The sequence below is a fragment of the Sturnira hondurensis genome, unplaced genomic scaffold, assembly GCF_014824575.4.
Source record: "Sturnira hondurensis isolate 20B ecotype Veracruz unplaced genomic scaffold, ASM1482457v3 Scaffold0001872, whole genome shotgun sequence".
Classification (NCBI taxonomy): domain Eukaryota; kingdom Metazoa; phylum Chordata; class Mammalia; order Chiroptera; family Phyllostomidae; genus Sturnira; species Sturnira hondurensis.
Window position 1 is genome coordinate 29,932,779 of NW_028074503.1, and position 16,089 is coordinate 29,948,867.

The following is a 16,089-nucleotide window of genomic DNA, read 5'->3' on the forward strand; positions in this document are numbered from 1 at the left end:
AATTCTTTCAAAGGGATGAAAAACGAACCCGATTGGGAATGTACTTCTTTTCTTGCCTCCTAAATACTTTTCTGTGAATGCTGTGCAGGATTTAGTCACCTTGTCACGCTGTTGGCCTGTGCTGGGCTTAGCTAAAATGCCCTGGTCTTCGTCACGCCCTGGTCTTCGTCACGCCCTGGTCTTTGTCACACCCAGGTCTTTGTCACGCTCTGTGCAGCTGCCATCACCGCTCTTGTTCCCGTCTGTGTGATGTGTGTGTTTTTTTTTTTTTAAGATTTTATTTATTTATCTTTAGAGAGGAAGGGAAGGAGAGAGGGAGAGAAATATCAATGTATGGTTGCCTCTTGTTCGTCCCCTGCTGGGAGCCGGGAAGCAGGAACTGGCCTGCAACCCAGGCATGTGCCCTGACTGGGAATCGAACTGCGATCCTTTGGTTCGCAGGCCCGTGCTCAATCCACTGAGCTACACCAGCCAGGGCTGTGTGATGTGCTTTAAAACGTCTCAGAGCAGGAAGACTGTACTACACCGGACAGTGCGTGCTTAATTAGATTTTACAGCTGTTGCTGTATTTTGCTGTGTATAATGTGCACTCACGTTTTTGGCCCAGACTTTCAGGGGGGGAAAAAATCTTTCGTTTTAAGTTTTTAATTCAATTATTTATTTATATATAGAAACAAAACTGATGATCGTATTCCAGGGTATTATTTTGCATGTGGATATTGTTATTGCTTTCTAAAGTTACACTTTTAACACATAAAGATGAATAAGTAAAAAACATTTATGTAGATACAGAATCAGTACTACCCATGTATAATGTGCATGCTTGTTTTCCCCTAAGAAATTCGGGCAAAAAAGGACACACTATTCACAGCAAAGTGTGGATTTATAGGCACTTCATTTGCATGCCTGCCCGTCTTTGGTATTTCAGAGGAAACCTTGACTCTGGAACCTGTGGCTACTGTAAAACCATTCTCATTGCCAGCTACCTTACTTCCGGAGTTTAATTCTTCTACGTTCTCACTGGGTCAAGAACAGGAGTCCTGTCCTTCCTCCCCCCATTCCTTTCACAAGAGGTTATTCAAATTCGGCTGCATTCTTGCATCGAGTTAGTGGCCTTGGGCCAGCACGCTCCAGTAGAACTTTCTGGAAATGTTCTCTATCTGCACTGACCTGTACAGTAGCCACTGGACACAGGGGGCTATGGAGCACCAGAAATGTGGCTAGTTTCCCAGGAACTGAGTTTTAATTTTAAATGTTTAAATGAAATTTAACTTAGCCTCATGTAGCTAGTGGCTACCCTATTGGACACGGCAGGCATTGAGTTCAGTCTGCGGAATATAAGACTTCCCTACAAGGAAAGAAGGCTGCAGTGATTTACCACTCGAGTGTCTGAGTAACAGTCGGTCTGAAGGAAGGCCCAGAGGAAGGCGCCAGGCCTCCCGTGCTGGGCGTCCATCTCTGACCTCCGTACCGAGCTCTGGTGTCTGACTTCCAGCTGCCCTTGGGCATCTCTCCCCACACAGGGGGAAAATAACCTTGGATCGAGAAAGCCAGGTTCTTGGATTTCCCTCTGCCTCAGACCCACTCTCCTTCCTTTATTTTTCCATTGTCTGCTGGTAACAGCCCCCACTGACACCGAACCCAGAAACTTGAGTTGATGTCTTCTCCTCTGTGCCTTGCAGAGCAGGGCCTGTCTGTCACCATGCCATGCTCTTCCCCCAGGAATGGCTTTGGAACCAGGCCCATGGCCTCCATCTGCCAGACGAGGAGCAGACCACGTAATCAGTGTCCCTGCCCTCCTCTGTCTGGACTTGACCCCCTTCAGCCCACTCTCTGCACTTGTCATGCAGGGAGCCTGTTGCTCACCTGCTTAAGCGTGTTTGCCCTGCACAGCCCAGGACGAGGCCAGGCCTGGGTGACTCTTCCCCTCCCCCCGCATCCTAGCTCCCTGACCGTGTACCCTGTGCCACGCGCTCCCATGCTTCTTCCTTCGTCTTAAAAGGCTGTTGTCCCTCCCTTTTCCTCCTCCTTCCAGGCCTGGCTCAAATGCTCACTCATCTGGGGCTTTCCTCAACTCTCCGGTCCATTTCCCCTCTCCACATGCACCATGCAGGTACATTAATGTCTTCCTCGTCTGAGTTACTGCAGAATCCACCCATTGCTGTTATTAACCTCTGTGTGTGTGCACGTACATGGTCTCCCGGGACACAGAAAGGAACTTCCTGCGGGCTCGGACTCCGCCATACTGCGTGGACCAGAGTGGCCCATCGGCGTGAATAGGTGCCGGACGGGAAAGTACAGGGAAGAGGGGACTTGTGTCACTGTGAAGAGCACAGGTAGTTGGAAATAAAGCAGGTCGTGGTGAGCCATCCGCCCAGGCCGAGGAGCTTCAGACTGATCCACTGGTCCATGGGGAGGTCCCACTGGAGCCGTGGAGAAGAGACACTTTGGAAAGGTTGGACAGATGAGGTGGCAGGGGAAGGAGGAGGGAGAGAAGCTGCTACCCTCGAACGGCAGCTACAGGGCGGGCCCCATGACAGGTGCTCAGGAGCTTCTGGAGGAAGGAGCGGTGGAGGCCACGCTCGGCGGTGTCGGGCCATCCCGCCGTTAGTGGTGGCATGCGTGAGGCTGGGGAAGGAAGAAGGGGTGAATTAGGGTTGCTTCGAGGGAAATGTGGGTTTCACAGCTACTCTCTAATGTTATCATCATTGTCTCTGGAATTTAAAAGTTTAGACTTAAGGTCACTTACCCTAAATTTGCTGGAGTTGCTTCAGTTTCAAATGTTGACTGTACGTGAAGACAGACCATCAGGTGCCAAATTTCTCAGAAACAATACAGCCCCTGCACTTATATTGAGCAGGTCACCATGGTCTGTTAATTCTGCCTGGGAAACGCCGTGCTTCTTACATGGTGTGACTCACGGGTGTCTTTTCCTCACAGTGAGCCATTGCCCCTCACACTTAGGGAAGTCTCAACTTAGCAAAGAGAGAACATAGCTTACAGTTCCTGCCTTGGATTCTGCATGTGCATTAGTTATCCACTGCTGTAAATAAATTATTGCCACGCGTAGCAGCCCAAAACAGCTAACATGCGCTATCGCACAAATGGCTCAGCGGGTGGCTCTGACGCCTGCCTCGAGTTGTTCCTGGAAGACAGCAGGGAAGGGTCTCTCAGGAGGTTGCAGTCCCAACACCAGCCGTCCGATCAAGGGCCCCCGTCATCCCAGGCCAGCCTGGCTGTGGAGGACCCACTCCCAAGAGGGTTGGCTCCCATGGCTATTGGTGAGAGGCCTCAGTTCCTCCCAACCTCGACCGCTCTTCTCACAGAGCTGCTTAAGGGGCCTCACTACAGGTAGCACTGGCACCCTAGAGGGGAGTGATCGAAAAGAGAGTGAGCGAGCAGGGTGGGGAGGGGAAGCAAGAGAGAACCAGAAGGCCTTCTATGACCTCATCTTCAAAGTCCCACCCCCTCACCTCCTCCACATTCTGTTTACTAGAAAGATGTCCCTAAGTCCCAGGTGAGGGAGGAAAGTTAAGCGCCACCTTTCTAAGAGAGGAGTCATATTAGAAATATGTCTCCATTAGAGATATATCTTAAAACCACACAATGTAATTTCTGAAACTGAGTCCCCTCGACCATTAAAAATATGATTCTGTGCTCAGGGGTCATCTTTTACTTCTTCCCATTTGTTAACTTTTCCATTTGGTACAATAGCCATGATCTAGTCAAGGTAGGGAAGTGTAGGTTGTGTAGAATCCTGTTGTTTCCAGGATTGTTTCTAGAATGAGTATCTTCAGGACTTCCTTGTTTGGGGCATGCGCTGGTCTGGCCGTGGTGAACAGCGGCCGTGGAGGGTTCCGTGGGTCGGGCTGTTTGCTGTCGTCAGTATTAGCTGAGCCTGAGCCGGGTGTGCTTTCCGTCCCGTATCCTTTGTTCTCAGCACACACATCTTCGTCCCTGTCCCACCCCTGTGCTTTAGGTGTATTTTAGGTATGTGGAGGCCCCTCGGGGGCAGAGAAGAATGTGCCCTGTTGAGTTTGGTGCCCCTCCTTCCTGCTAGCAGTGTCGTGAATGTCATAGTCACTCAGCACATTTTTGTGGAATGTGTAATTAGAAGGCCAAAAGGAGTACTAAGAGAGAGAGAAGGTAGGAGAGGGGTCAGCAGGGTAAAGTCGGGGGACCCATCGAGAGAGTGAAGAGGGGTGAGGTTCCGCCAGGGGTGTCCACACAGTGGCCCACAGGCTGCATTCAGCCCAGGATGGCTATGAATATGGCCCAACGCCAGACTGTAAATTTAGTTAAAACTTCATGAGATTTTCTTGTTTTCGTTAGTGTTTGTGTATTCAATGTGTGGCCCAAGACAACTCTCTTTCTTCTAGTGTGGCCCAGAGGTGCCAAAGGGTTGGACATCCCAGAGTGCAGGTATTGGGGTAGAAAGGCAGAAGGTGAAGAGGACAGGATGTCACAAGAGTTGGCACCCTGACTGGTGTGGCTTAGTGGGTTGGGCATTGTCCTGCAAACCAAAGGGTCACAGGTTGGATTCTGGGCCTGAGTGGCATTGCGAGCCAGGTCCCCATTTGGGGGCACAGGAGAGGCAACCAATAGATTGATGTTTCCCTCCTCCTCTTGGTGCCTCCCTTCTTCTCTCTCTAAAAATAAATAAATGCAATTGTTAAAAAGAAGAGTTGGCAATGATTAGAATGTGGGTAGAGGTTGGGAAGAGGTTAGGATAGTGGAGGAGATTTTTAAAAATGTGTTTATACAACAGGATCTTCTCTCTAAATGGGGACAAGAGCAGGTAGGAACGGAAAGATTGGTATCTGCCGTGTAGCAGGCACAGTGCAAACCCTTTCTATATATGTAAGCTTGTTTTCCAAAGCAGCTGAAGTCAATCAATGTGTATATAACTCAGATATTTCAGTGGTATGAGACATAGTGATCACCTCTTTAAGTCCGGGGAGTGTTTCCTGTGAGCCTGCAAGTGTTATGGGTCATAGCTAGAAGTATAAATATGAGGTAGAACATGGAAAGTAAACACATAAACTGACTTAGGGGAGAACGACCAAGGTGTGCAAGTCCCTGGCTTAGGACTTCCTTTTCCACGTGGACAGATGGTGTCTGTGACACCTGGGGTCACAGTGGATCCCTGCGTGGAAAGAACACTACTTCCCAGATGGTGCCCAGATGGCACCTTTTCTTAGAGGTGGGGAGAATAAGGGATCAGATATAAAAGCTACCTTCTCACCCTGGCTGGTGTAGCTCAGTGGATTGAGCACAGGCCTGTGAACCAGAGGATTGCAGTTCAATTCCCAGTCAGGGCACATGCCTGGGTTGCAGGCCAGTTCCCAGCAGGGGACCCATGAGAGGCTACCATACATTGATATTTCTCTCCCTCTCCCCTTCCTTCCCCTCTAAAGATAAATAAATAAAATCTTTTAAAAAATAAAGTAAATAAAAGCTACCTTCTCAAGGCAGATCTATTGGAGAAAAGGTAAATTCTAGTATCTTGTTTTGCATAGGAACTTGAGGTTTATTTTCCCATAGGAAGGAGTTTGATAGATTACGTAACAGGCTTCATGGGTGGGCATGGGGGTTTGGTAACCACTTATACAGCGTTTATATTATATGAGCAGGCTGCCTTACAAATGAGCCTTCAGAATACCACCTATTGATAAGTTGAGACTTCCTCTATGCCCCTCATTTATGGCTTGGCCACCTTGCCTTGTTCTGTGTCTTGATGAAGAATTGGAAAACTCCGTGGGAAAGAAAAACACGTGTCAGGCACATAGGATTGTCGCTGTTCCTCGGTGACAATGCAGAGCAGATGAAGAGGGGCAGGAGGAGAGACCAAGACCCTGAGAAGGCCCGTGGCTCTCCGGCCTCACCTCTCGGGTGCCTGTGCTTTCTCTCAATTGCACCCTCTCTCTCTGAGCAAAGTTTTTGCTGACATAAGCCACCTTAGTTAAATATTTAATTTTCCTGGAGTCATAACCAAGTACCAAAATGTCATGCATCCATTTTATGAAAGCAATAAAATGCTTCAGAAAGTACAGTGGTCATCTTGTACATCGCATACCAATCAGACACACACCTGGTCATGTGTCCCCTTTACAGAGTGATGGTGACCGCTTATCTGTGTGCAAGGTTGTTACTTGGAGGAAACAAAGATAAGTTTTTGCTGTATGCCCAAACTCCATGTGTAAAAACTATTTCTATAGAGTCACGTTCTCTTTCCTGCTCCTGGCCCCTAACTTCATGGAGAAGTAAGTTTCCTGCCATAGCTGCTTGTAGACATTAAGTGCCCAAAAAGCCTCTGTCTCCCATCCATCTCCCAGCTATTGCCTACGTGTTACATAAGAGACTCCTTGTCATGTCTTCCAAATATACAGCTGTCTCCCTTTGTGAGTTGGCTGTTGTATAACTTGTAGGTGTGTTTTTTCTTATGACAAGTCATATTCATGTTAGAAATACAAAAGCCTCAATTTCTAAACTTGTGATCATAAAGTGTCCTTTGTTTTCTCCTGTATTTTCTGAAGTTTCTGCAAAAATATAGTTTCCAAACAAAAAAAGAATGTTTCAAAAGGAAAAGAGCAGATAGCAAAAAGAAGTTAGCTATAATCCACAGGTAATCACTATTAACATCCTTTCTCTATCTTTTCCTGTGCGTGTGATTGGTATTTATTTAAAAATGAGATCATGTTATATATGATAAGCTTCAGTGTTCAGTGGGAATAAACAGGACGAGTCTATTTCCGGCTCGCTGCCTGGGCAGGGTCAGTAGGTGATGGTGGAGAGGGTGGGGAATAGGGGGTGGGGTAAGCTCTGCCCCACTGGCTCCTTTCGTGGAGTCTCCCCCTTCTTGGCCTTCAGGATCTTCTTCATTGAACAGCAGGACGGGGAGAGAATCTAGGATGGTGAGTGGGAGGGTGGATGGGCCCCCATCTGGGAAATGCTGACATCATTTCTGCCCATATTCTATTGGCCAGAACCTGGTCACATGACTGTGCCTAATGGCAAGGAATGCTGTGAACTGTAGTCTAGTTGTGGGTCCAAGTCGAAAAGAGACCTGTTGAAAAACTTGCTCATCTCTAATTCATTTGTATAAACCATTTGAAACTTTTGTTTTAGCCAGATAGCTTATTTCAATCATCTTTTGTATCCTAAATCTGGTCATCTCCCCACCTCTATCCTGTGCAAAGCCCCCACCACCTCTTGCTAGATCTTCTGATTGGTCTCCCTCCTCTGTTCCTGTTTGCCAGGAGTCCATTCCCCTCCAAAACCAAAGTGATCTTTTAAAAACTTAAGTCAGTTCTTGTCACTCCTCTGCTCGAAACTTTCCAAAGGAGTTTAGAGTAACGCCCACCCTCTATTAAGTGGAGCTGGCCTCTCGGGTCTCTGGCCCCACCGTGCCTCACTGGCCTCTCCCTGTAATGCCAGGCTTTTGTCCCCCAGCCCTTGAGACTTGGCTGTCACCCCTTCAGGACCTGCCATCCCCCATCATCACCCTCTGTCTCCTTCAGGTTTCAGCTCGAATGTCTCCTCTCCAAAGAGGCCTTTCCCGAACACCAGTCATAAGTGTCCCCCCCTTCCCCTCTCCTTGTATTTAACCGCCGTCTTGTCCTCAAAGCACTTACCACCCTCAGAAGTCATTGAGCTTGCTAGTTCGCATGGTGTGTTTATAGTCTACCATTCTTCTAGACGGTGGGTCCTTGAGGCTGGACCTCCATTGTGCTCCCATCTGTAGCCCCGGATCCCGCGCCTGGCACATGGCAGCAGAAACCTACCACGTACTTGTGGAATGAACAAAGGTCATTGCAGATTCACACATTTTTAATGACCATATTGTAGCTCATTGCACAGAATGGCTATAAACATTTAGCTGTCTACTTTTGAGGAACTTTTAGATTTCTTTCAATGAAAAAAATGCTTTGGGGACTGTCCTTTTAGCTAGTTTTTTTGGGTTTGATTTGTGTACCCCCAATGCTTATTTTCTTAGGACTGATTCTTAAGTAAAAATTTGTTTAATGAGAGGGTGTGTGTACAAAAGGTAAAGTGCTCCATAAAGCACTTAAAATCATTGCCATCATGCATTTCTATTTGCCCTGCAGACGCTCCTGGTTTGTTCACCCATCTGACTGGAGCTCTTACGTAATGCACTCCCAGGAACAATGGAACAGGACCCGGTGGGGGTGGGAGGGGTGTCTCCTCTGTGTCACTGTAGTCCTAGATCTTAGAACAGGAATAAATCGATTTCCATACAAATATTAGTTGTCCGTTTACAGAAGCTTATTTTTATTCATTTATTCATGTAAATGTTTGCCGATTTTTAAAATGCATGCCTTTGGAAAGTAGGTCCATCCACCTAACGGAAGAGCATTCACTCAACATTAGTGTAAACCTACAGGAACGAGGCGTTAGCTGGGCTTTTCCTTCGATTCCAGGCAAGGTTCCATGGAGTCCCTGTCAGGTCGGTGGGAAGTGAAGGACACTGCCCGGGATTTCTGAGAATTCAAGGGGCTACAAGACAGGGGGTTCTTGTTTTCTGCTGTGACCGATGCCTGTGTCTTGGTTTCCATCCTACACATGCTCCCTTCTTTATCTGCCCCAAACCAGGCCCAAGTGCAAGGCTAGGTGTGGAAGTAGACTCGCCATCCTGCCTGAGTCGGTTATCAGAAGGAGCTGCTGCTTAGCAGGGAGACAGGAAAGTGCCTTCCCTGACCTCCTCCCCTTCCTCCGAGTGTCTCCTCGCTGCATCTCAAGTGCATCTCTAACCCCTTATCCTGGCAGGCATGGGTTTTGCTTTAGCCCGTTGTCTGTGTGCTCTGGCACCAGGGGACTGTCAACTCTGCCCAGGTGCACTAGGAACTCTACACGGGTGGGCTGCCACACTGTGACCTCTGTGTAACAGTACTTTCACTGTGACAGTCCTTGAGCTGACTTGGCCATGGGAGATGTCAAATGATGACATGGGGGGGAACAGCCTGCTGTGAGAGACGGAACAGAGCCTTAACCTAGATGACAGGTGTGCTGAGGAAAATCCTTGACAAGGGCCTGTCAGGTGAGTGTGTCAGAGAAAGGCCAGGACAGTCAACCGCACACTTACAGGCCCTTCCCAAGGGAAGGGCCCAGAACCCGTGACTTTGGTGAGCTCCGGGGCACACTGTCAGGCATAGTAGTTACTCCTGGCCTGTCTTAACCTTCTCGTGAACTTGAGTGCAGGCCCGGTTTGAGAGTGATAGTAAGTCCATACAAGTTGAGAGGCCTCTTCTTAACCACATGGCGTTCATGTGTGAGCAGCCTCGTGTCGGGGCTGGGTGGCTGGAGGGATGGCCGGGTGGGTGGAAGAGTCCTGGAAGGGGAGTGACCTCGGGTGTGGGCTCCGATCCTGGGTGTTTGCCTGGTCACTCTGTGGCTTGTGGGCAAAGCTTCGGCACCCGGGTCTGTCTGTGCTTGATGTCTCCCTGCCTTTATCTCCCTTGATAAAGGGAGCTAGCCGTTCTTTCCCTCGCCTAGGTTTTGACTAAACACGGGGTGGAAGAATTGCGTCGTGCGTCTCTCTCACTCCTCAGGGCCCGTGTCCCGAGGGCTTCATCCCTACCCGTTGCTCCCTTTCCTCTCCTTTTGGATGACTTTCCACTGACCTCTGGTTGTAACTACCGACTCTACATGGCTAACTCCCGAGTCTAACCCAGACTAGACAGCTCTCTCATTTATCAATTTAATCATTCATTTTTTTCCACCTGGTTGTTTCGTAGGCTCCTTGAATTGAAATTCAATGTAATCCTCTATTTTATGTTAACACGTAGTGACCCAAGCTGTCAGCCAGACAGTTATCCTGGACTTCTGCCTGCCACCTCCCCCTGAGCTGTCTGATCCGGCCTGAGAGTCTTAGCCTCAAGTACTTCTCCAACCCACACCGTTTGCCATGGCGCCCTCGAGGGGTCCTGTGCTGTCGGTCTGCTTGTCGCTCTGAGCAGACCACAAGCATATTCATGTCTGTGTTTCGGGGACTAGCTCGATGCCCGCCACATTGGAGCTGCGTAGCCAATATTGGGATGGATGGATGAATGAAGGAATGAATGATTTCTGAGGTGATTCGGGATGATTTCCATTCAGGATGGCCTTTTTCGTTCTTTTTACTGGAACCGAGGAACCGTGTCTGGGGGTCAGCACTGACATTTTGAAAGCATAGTATTGGAGAACTATTTTCCCACAGGGAGTCCCTTTCTGTCTCAGGCTCCCCGTTGCACCTGGGCCTTTATCCAGGTGCTTCCAGGTGTGTGGTTGTGTTCTTGGCACAACTGGGAAATGTTTCCTATCAGCAGCAGAAACAATTGATCTGCACGACCTAATTTTTATTAAGCTTGTGCCCATTTCACCGGGAAGCTCTGAATTTCTAGGGCCATTGGCATTTTGAGCCGGAATGCAGCTTTTTGAACTTCGGTTGGGGCGTGACTCTCTGTGCTTGAATCGTTTTTGTTCTGTAGTTTAGTACTGGCCCCAGGATAAATCACTGCCTTTGCCTGTGGGGTGAAAGTGGGATCCATCGAAGGTCCGTTTTTAAAGAAACTTTTTTCTCTCTCCAACAGGGAGAGTCCCGTATTCTGAGAGTGAAGGTTGTTTCCGGAATTGATCTCGCCAAAAAAGACATCTTTGGAGCCAGGTACGTTTACCTTTTTTTCATAGTCTTTTGTAGGTTACCGTAGGCTAGCTAGACGCAAGCACTGTTCTAGTGAAGGCGTCACCCGGAGGCCCTCTTAGAGCAGGGAGGGCTGGGCCTCGCCCAGGGTTGGTGTGTCCTTGGGCCTAGGCCAGGGCCCAAGGGCCTGGATCTTTACATCAGGACCTAGACCTGGTACTGCAGCCGTGGTCAGCAGGCTGGTCCTTCCTGCGGGTTGGTTTCCTGAGGACCTCGGTTCTGACACTTCCGTTTACTGCAGTGGGAGAATATAGTTTGGGGAGTAAGTCTGTGCTCATTTTAACATATTTCTTTTTTAAAATTCCCAGTTTAGAGAAGGAGAAACATGTCATTTGGTTCCTAAGAAAACTTCATATTCCTTGGCGTACACAATCTGAATTAAGAGATTTGGTAGTTTGGACGCATGGGGTGATTTCGAGCAGGGAGGCAGCATGATCTTCTGCAGTGTTTCAGCTTTTCCATGTTCAGTGTCGTACCTTCAGCCCAGCCCTCTCATTCCCATTGGCTCCCCACAATGTGCTGGGTCACCTCCACGTGCTGGACTGGCACTTGGAACAGGATTCGAACCGGATTTTGGATGAGGACCTTTTGAACTTCAGACACGTGGTCGGCGTAAACCCAGAAAGGGTCCTGCTCACCTGGGTCGCACGGGCCGGCTATGCTCAAACTGGGACCAGAACAGGCCCCCTGCCCCCTGCCCCCTGCCCTCTGCTCAGTGTCCTTTCCACGTTGGGTGGGTCGTGGGGTTTAACCACGAGGGCCGTGGGGGCTGCTACAGGAGTCCCCTCGTCATGACACTGGGTCATCATCCTGTGAGTCCCCTGCAGTGTCCCCTGTAGTGACCCTCTTATTTCAGGGCCTCAGCCTGGCACAGCAGATCCTCAGTCACGAGGCCTCCTTCTGTCTAGCTGACCTCTTCTTTCTGCACACCCAGAAGAACCTCGTTATTGTCTATCCTCTGGTCGCACAGAGTTTTAGTTTTGTCCATCAAAGAAATCGTTAAGTTTTCTTACTGATACTCCCATAGCTCCTAGAAAAATTACCACAAAGAAAAAAAAAACTGATGCGAGTTAAATATCAGTGACATCTTTTAAAAAATTTCCATACTTACGTGTGGCCCAAGTGCCTGTCAGAAGGCTAGCTGTCCGACTTGTGTCACAGAAGTGTGACAAACCTCACACTCACGCACCAATGTCGTGAGCTGCTGGTGACGGGCGAGGGGAGCACTTCCGACCCGCAGTTCCTTCCCCATTTGACCGTGGAGTTGCCCAGGCTGGTTGACCATGTGCCTGGGATGCTTCGCTGATATTTCCCTGGTCTCTCACCAGGTCAGAAATTCATTCAGCACAGAGATTGTGCTGTTTGGTCTTGCTTGTTTGGTGTCTTTCTCGTGCAGAGCACCAAGGACAAAACTGGGCAAATTGGAGTTTTTAATTTTTTTTTAATAACTTAGAAACTTTAAAAAAAATATTTTATTTACTTATTTATTTTTAGAGAGAAGGGAAGGGAAGGAGAAAGAGTGGGAGAGAAACATCAGTGTGTGGTTACCTCTCATGTGTTCCCTACTGGGGACCTGGCCTGCAACCCAGGCACATGCCCTGATTGGGAATTGAACCTGCAACCCTTTGCTTCACAGGCCCGTGCTCAATCCACTGTCCCACACCAGCCAGGGAGGTTTTTAATTTTTTAATTGAGACATTTGCATGCTGACTGGTAGCTCTTATGTCAAAAATGCCTGTTTCTCCCCCTTACTCTTTTCAATGAATTTTATAGTTTTGCAGGAAGAAACTGGATTTAGAAAATTTCTGTAATTTAAAAATTTTTTATTTTGATTCTCTTTCTTTGTCCCCACCCCCAAATCCTTCTATTAAAAAAAAGAAATGGATTCAGGTTGTATTTATGGTCAGAAGGTCTGAGGTTGAAATTGGTAGTGGAATTAGGATCCAATCTTAGGAGGCAAGCAGATTGGAGCCTCGAATTTTACAGTTTGTATGAAAAGAGGTGGGGTCATTTCTTAAGGACAGGGTAGAAAGGATTATAGATAAGGCTTCAAGATGAGAGTTGGAAAGATAAATAGTGTTGTGTCTTAAATGGAGTAAGTATCAGAAAATTAGCTCTATATCTTAATTCTGCCCTAAATTTTCTTAGTTTGAAAGGTATTAACATAACTATAACATGCCTGCCTTCCTCCTCCCCTCCGTCTCCACTTCTCTCAGATGCCAGCTTGCTCAGAAGTGCCTTTGTTCTGTGAGGACCCATTTGCCAATGAGTGAGCCAAACTGGAAGGATTGGGGGACCGTGTTGATTCAGGCCCTGTGGGCAGGTCCCTCTAAGGTCACATCATTTACCACCTGGATCTTTTGCCCAGTGACCTGCATTCCCCTCCACGTAATCATGGCAAATCCATTCAAGTTACCTCGTCACTGGCGTGTGGGGCTCGGGGGATGGCCTGGCCCCCCTGGCAGCTCTCATGGGTGTTCGAGGGAGCAGTCCCCAGTGTGGGAGGTTTGGGGACGTGTGCTCTCTGCTCTCCCATGGAGTGGGACCCTCTCCTCTGTGTCCTTCAGAACCCCAGGACAGGAAGCACCCCTTCTCCCCGGCCTGTCCCTGTGTATTCCCTGCGCCTCCGTCCTTCATGCTCCCTTCACAGGAAAAGGGCTGGGGGGGAGCCGGACTCCTGTTCAGGAAGGGCATGGACGGAGAAGGGAGGCCATTCTCCTGAGAGCTTGCCCTTGGCTTCCGAGGGGCAGAAACCGTGCCCTACAGACTTGGCTGTGTTGACAGACAGGATTTAGCGTCTCTGGGGCTCCTCTCCTTTGTCTCCAGGGAGGTTGCCTGGGGACGCTTGGCCTGAGGTGGGACAGGGTCACAGTGGGGGGAGGGGAAGAAGAGGCTGGATGTGCTGGTTGGTCCAGGGGTGGTGGCGATGGGAGGGAGGAGCACCGCACTCCCTGTTGCCCCGCCGTGGGCCCCTTGCCCCAGGAGGCTGCACAAGACTGCCAGTGAGCGGACTGGAGTCTGTGGGCCTGGCCTCTGAGCCGGGTGGGGGGTGGTGCTGACCTCCCAGTGCCTGCACCCGAAATGCCCTTCTCCTCTTCCGCTGCTGTCTGCGTCCCCAGCCGGCTCCAGCAACACCAGCTCGCGTTCCAGCCTCCTCCCAGCAGAGGCTGGCTTCCTTAAGGGAGCCTTTGTTGAAAGAAGATTTGATAGTGGCGCTCTTGCTCTGCCTGCGCACTCGGGCGGTTGGTCTGTGTGATACGGCGGCTGGAGAGAAAGACGCTTTCTTTCGGACCGGACTTTCAGGTCGCAGGAGGGCGGTCATACAATCTGCCGTCCGAACAGGGATGCTTCTGTCTGGGACCAGTGCTAAATCATATGGGATGTCGGGACGTAGGCCTTAAGTGGAGACTGGCCACCCCCCGTCAGGGACATCTGAGCCTTGTGATCCATACTATGGAAAAAAAATGCTGTGTGATGATTTTTAAAAGTTTTTTTTAGAAGCCAAGCAAGAGAAAATCTTTTTCTAACAGTAGACCGTGTGTAAAATGCCAATAAAACATCAAAAATGAAGTAAAACCGTGTTGAAACACTGTGTATATGGGGTGCCCACTTCCTTTTTGGAAATGGGTGCCTTGTATTAGTGAGCTAAGGCCTGGTGTAGGGGTGAGGCTAGAAGACCACCTTTACGTGGGAAGCTCTCTTGTACCTGAGGATGCCTCCTTCTTTGCCCCAGCCGCCACCCCCCGCCCTGTGTGTGGGGGTGACTTGTCTTCACTTAGCCTTCTGAAGTGATGCCCCAGCGTCACCCCTCACTCTCCGCCCCACCACGGTGGTTTTGCTAAGACCTGGTGCATGTAGATGTTGTCCTCCGTCACGCTCGCCAGCTACTTTGTCCTGCATTGGCCTGTGGAGCACATCCCAGCCTCCCAGTGAGGTGCAGGGTCCCAGTCCCTGTGGCCCTAAGTAAGCCGAGTCCCCTGGTCCTGTCCTCCACGCCCCACCCCTGGCCGCAGCCTGCCTCTCCAGGGCAGCCGATGCTCCTCGCCCCTGAACAAGTGCACCCTCCTTCTCCTCTGTCTGGACTCCTGCAGCCTCCTCCCCACAGAATGCACCCCCACCCTCACCAAAATCTGGGCGACTCCTGCCCCTCCTTGAACACTCAGCCAGCTCATTTGTCATCTCCTCTGGCACCCAGGGCCACCTCTCAGGAGCTCAGCAGATCGCTTCCTGCCTTCTGTGTGCCCTGACACCTGGAAATACTATATATAGCTCTATCGTCAGAACTATTTCTCCCAAAATACATTTTGAGCTTCTGATGGCTAGCATTCTATTCTGCAGGCCAAGCACATAACAGGTCCTCAGTGTTTACTGGAAGAGTGACTGGGTTGGGTTCTGATCCACCTCATCTGTCCCTCCTCCCGTCCTCTCCCTGTGCCTTCCCTGGAAACTTGCTGGTCCTTAACCGGGCCAGGGAATGTTCAGGGTCCCGCCTTTGCTTATGTGTTCCCCTCGGTGTGGCGTCATCTGCTCACCTCCTCTGGCTCTACTCACACCTGGCCAAGCCCAGGTGGCAGGTAGCACCTGTCCCGAGCTCCCCACCCAGCGCCCCATCCACCCCAGCCCAAGAAGACAAAACAGCTCTTGTCCCTGGGCTGCGGTGGCTCCGTGAGCTTCCTCCCTGCTCCAGCCCCCACCCTAGCAGAGCTGGTGAGCTCAGAGACTGTAGCCTGTCTCATTCTCGTGTGTGAGCCCAGAGATATTGGCACCTGGCAGTTGCCCAGGAAGTGACTCAAACTCAGTAAGTAGAATCTAATTATGGTGCACTGGGGCCCCAGGTTGCCTGCTGGAGGGAAGGGCACTGTTTTCTAATCCTCACAGGGGTGCCATTCCTTCATCAGGCTTCTCCCTTGTGCCCACCTGGCCACCCCACAAGCAGGTACTTTCTGTAAGTCCCGCAGAGGCTCCTTGTAGGCCAGGGAGGGAGGCCTACCAAGGACTCTGATGAAGGTGTCCTAGCGTGGAAGAGAGGAGGTTATGGACAGGTTGGCATCGGGAAAGGACCTCAGGGCGTCAGTGGAGGGGCTGGGGTCGGGGGAGGTCCCTTGGACCCTGGTATCTGTGCAAAATTACTGCTTCAGACCCCACCGAAGGAGCGCGCTGTCTCGTGTTGGTGGAATGAGGAGCTTCACCTTGGGGGCCTAGCTGTGGCCACTGTGGGAGGTCAAGACCACTGTCAGTTTGGCTGTCATTGCACACAGGAGGTGGGGAGGCATCGGCTCAGGGGCCTCACCAGCCACACGGGCGGGGATCAGCGAGACAACGGTGGACTTAGGAGGGAGCCTTTCGGGCACTTTCTAATGGGGCGGGGCTGAGTCCTGGGGTTCGGCCAC

General features: G+C 50.1%; 1 protein-coding gene across 3 annotated transcripts in view; it reads left to right on the top strand.

Annotated features, from left to right (window-relative positions):
- NEDD4L (NEDD4 like E3 ubiquitin protein ligase) overlaps nucleotides 1-16,089 on the top strand; it is a 289,828-nt gene that overhangs the window by 74,555 nt on the left and 199,184 nt on the right. For 2 of the 3 annotated variants that reach the window (XM_037034990.1, XM_037034997.1), the window contains exon 2: nucleotides 10,590-10,663. In XM_037034990.1, the coding sequence (XP_036890885.1) occupies nucleotides 10,590-10,663 (74 nt within the window). Of the gene's footprint in view, nucleotides 1-1,898; nucleotides 1,905-10,589; nucleotides 10,664-16,089 lie in introns of all 3 variants that reach the window. The other variant, XM_037035015.1, reaches the window with a different exon arrangement.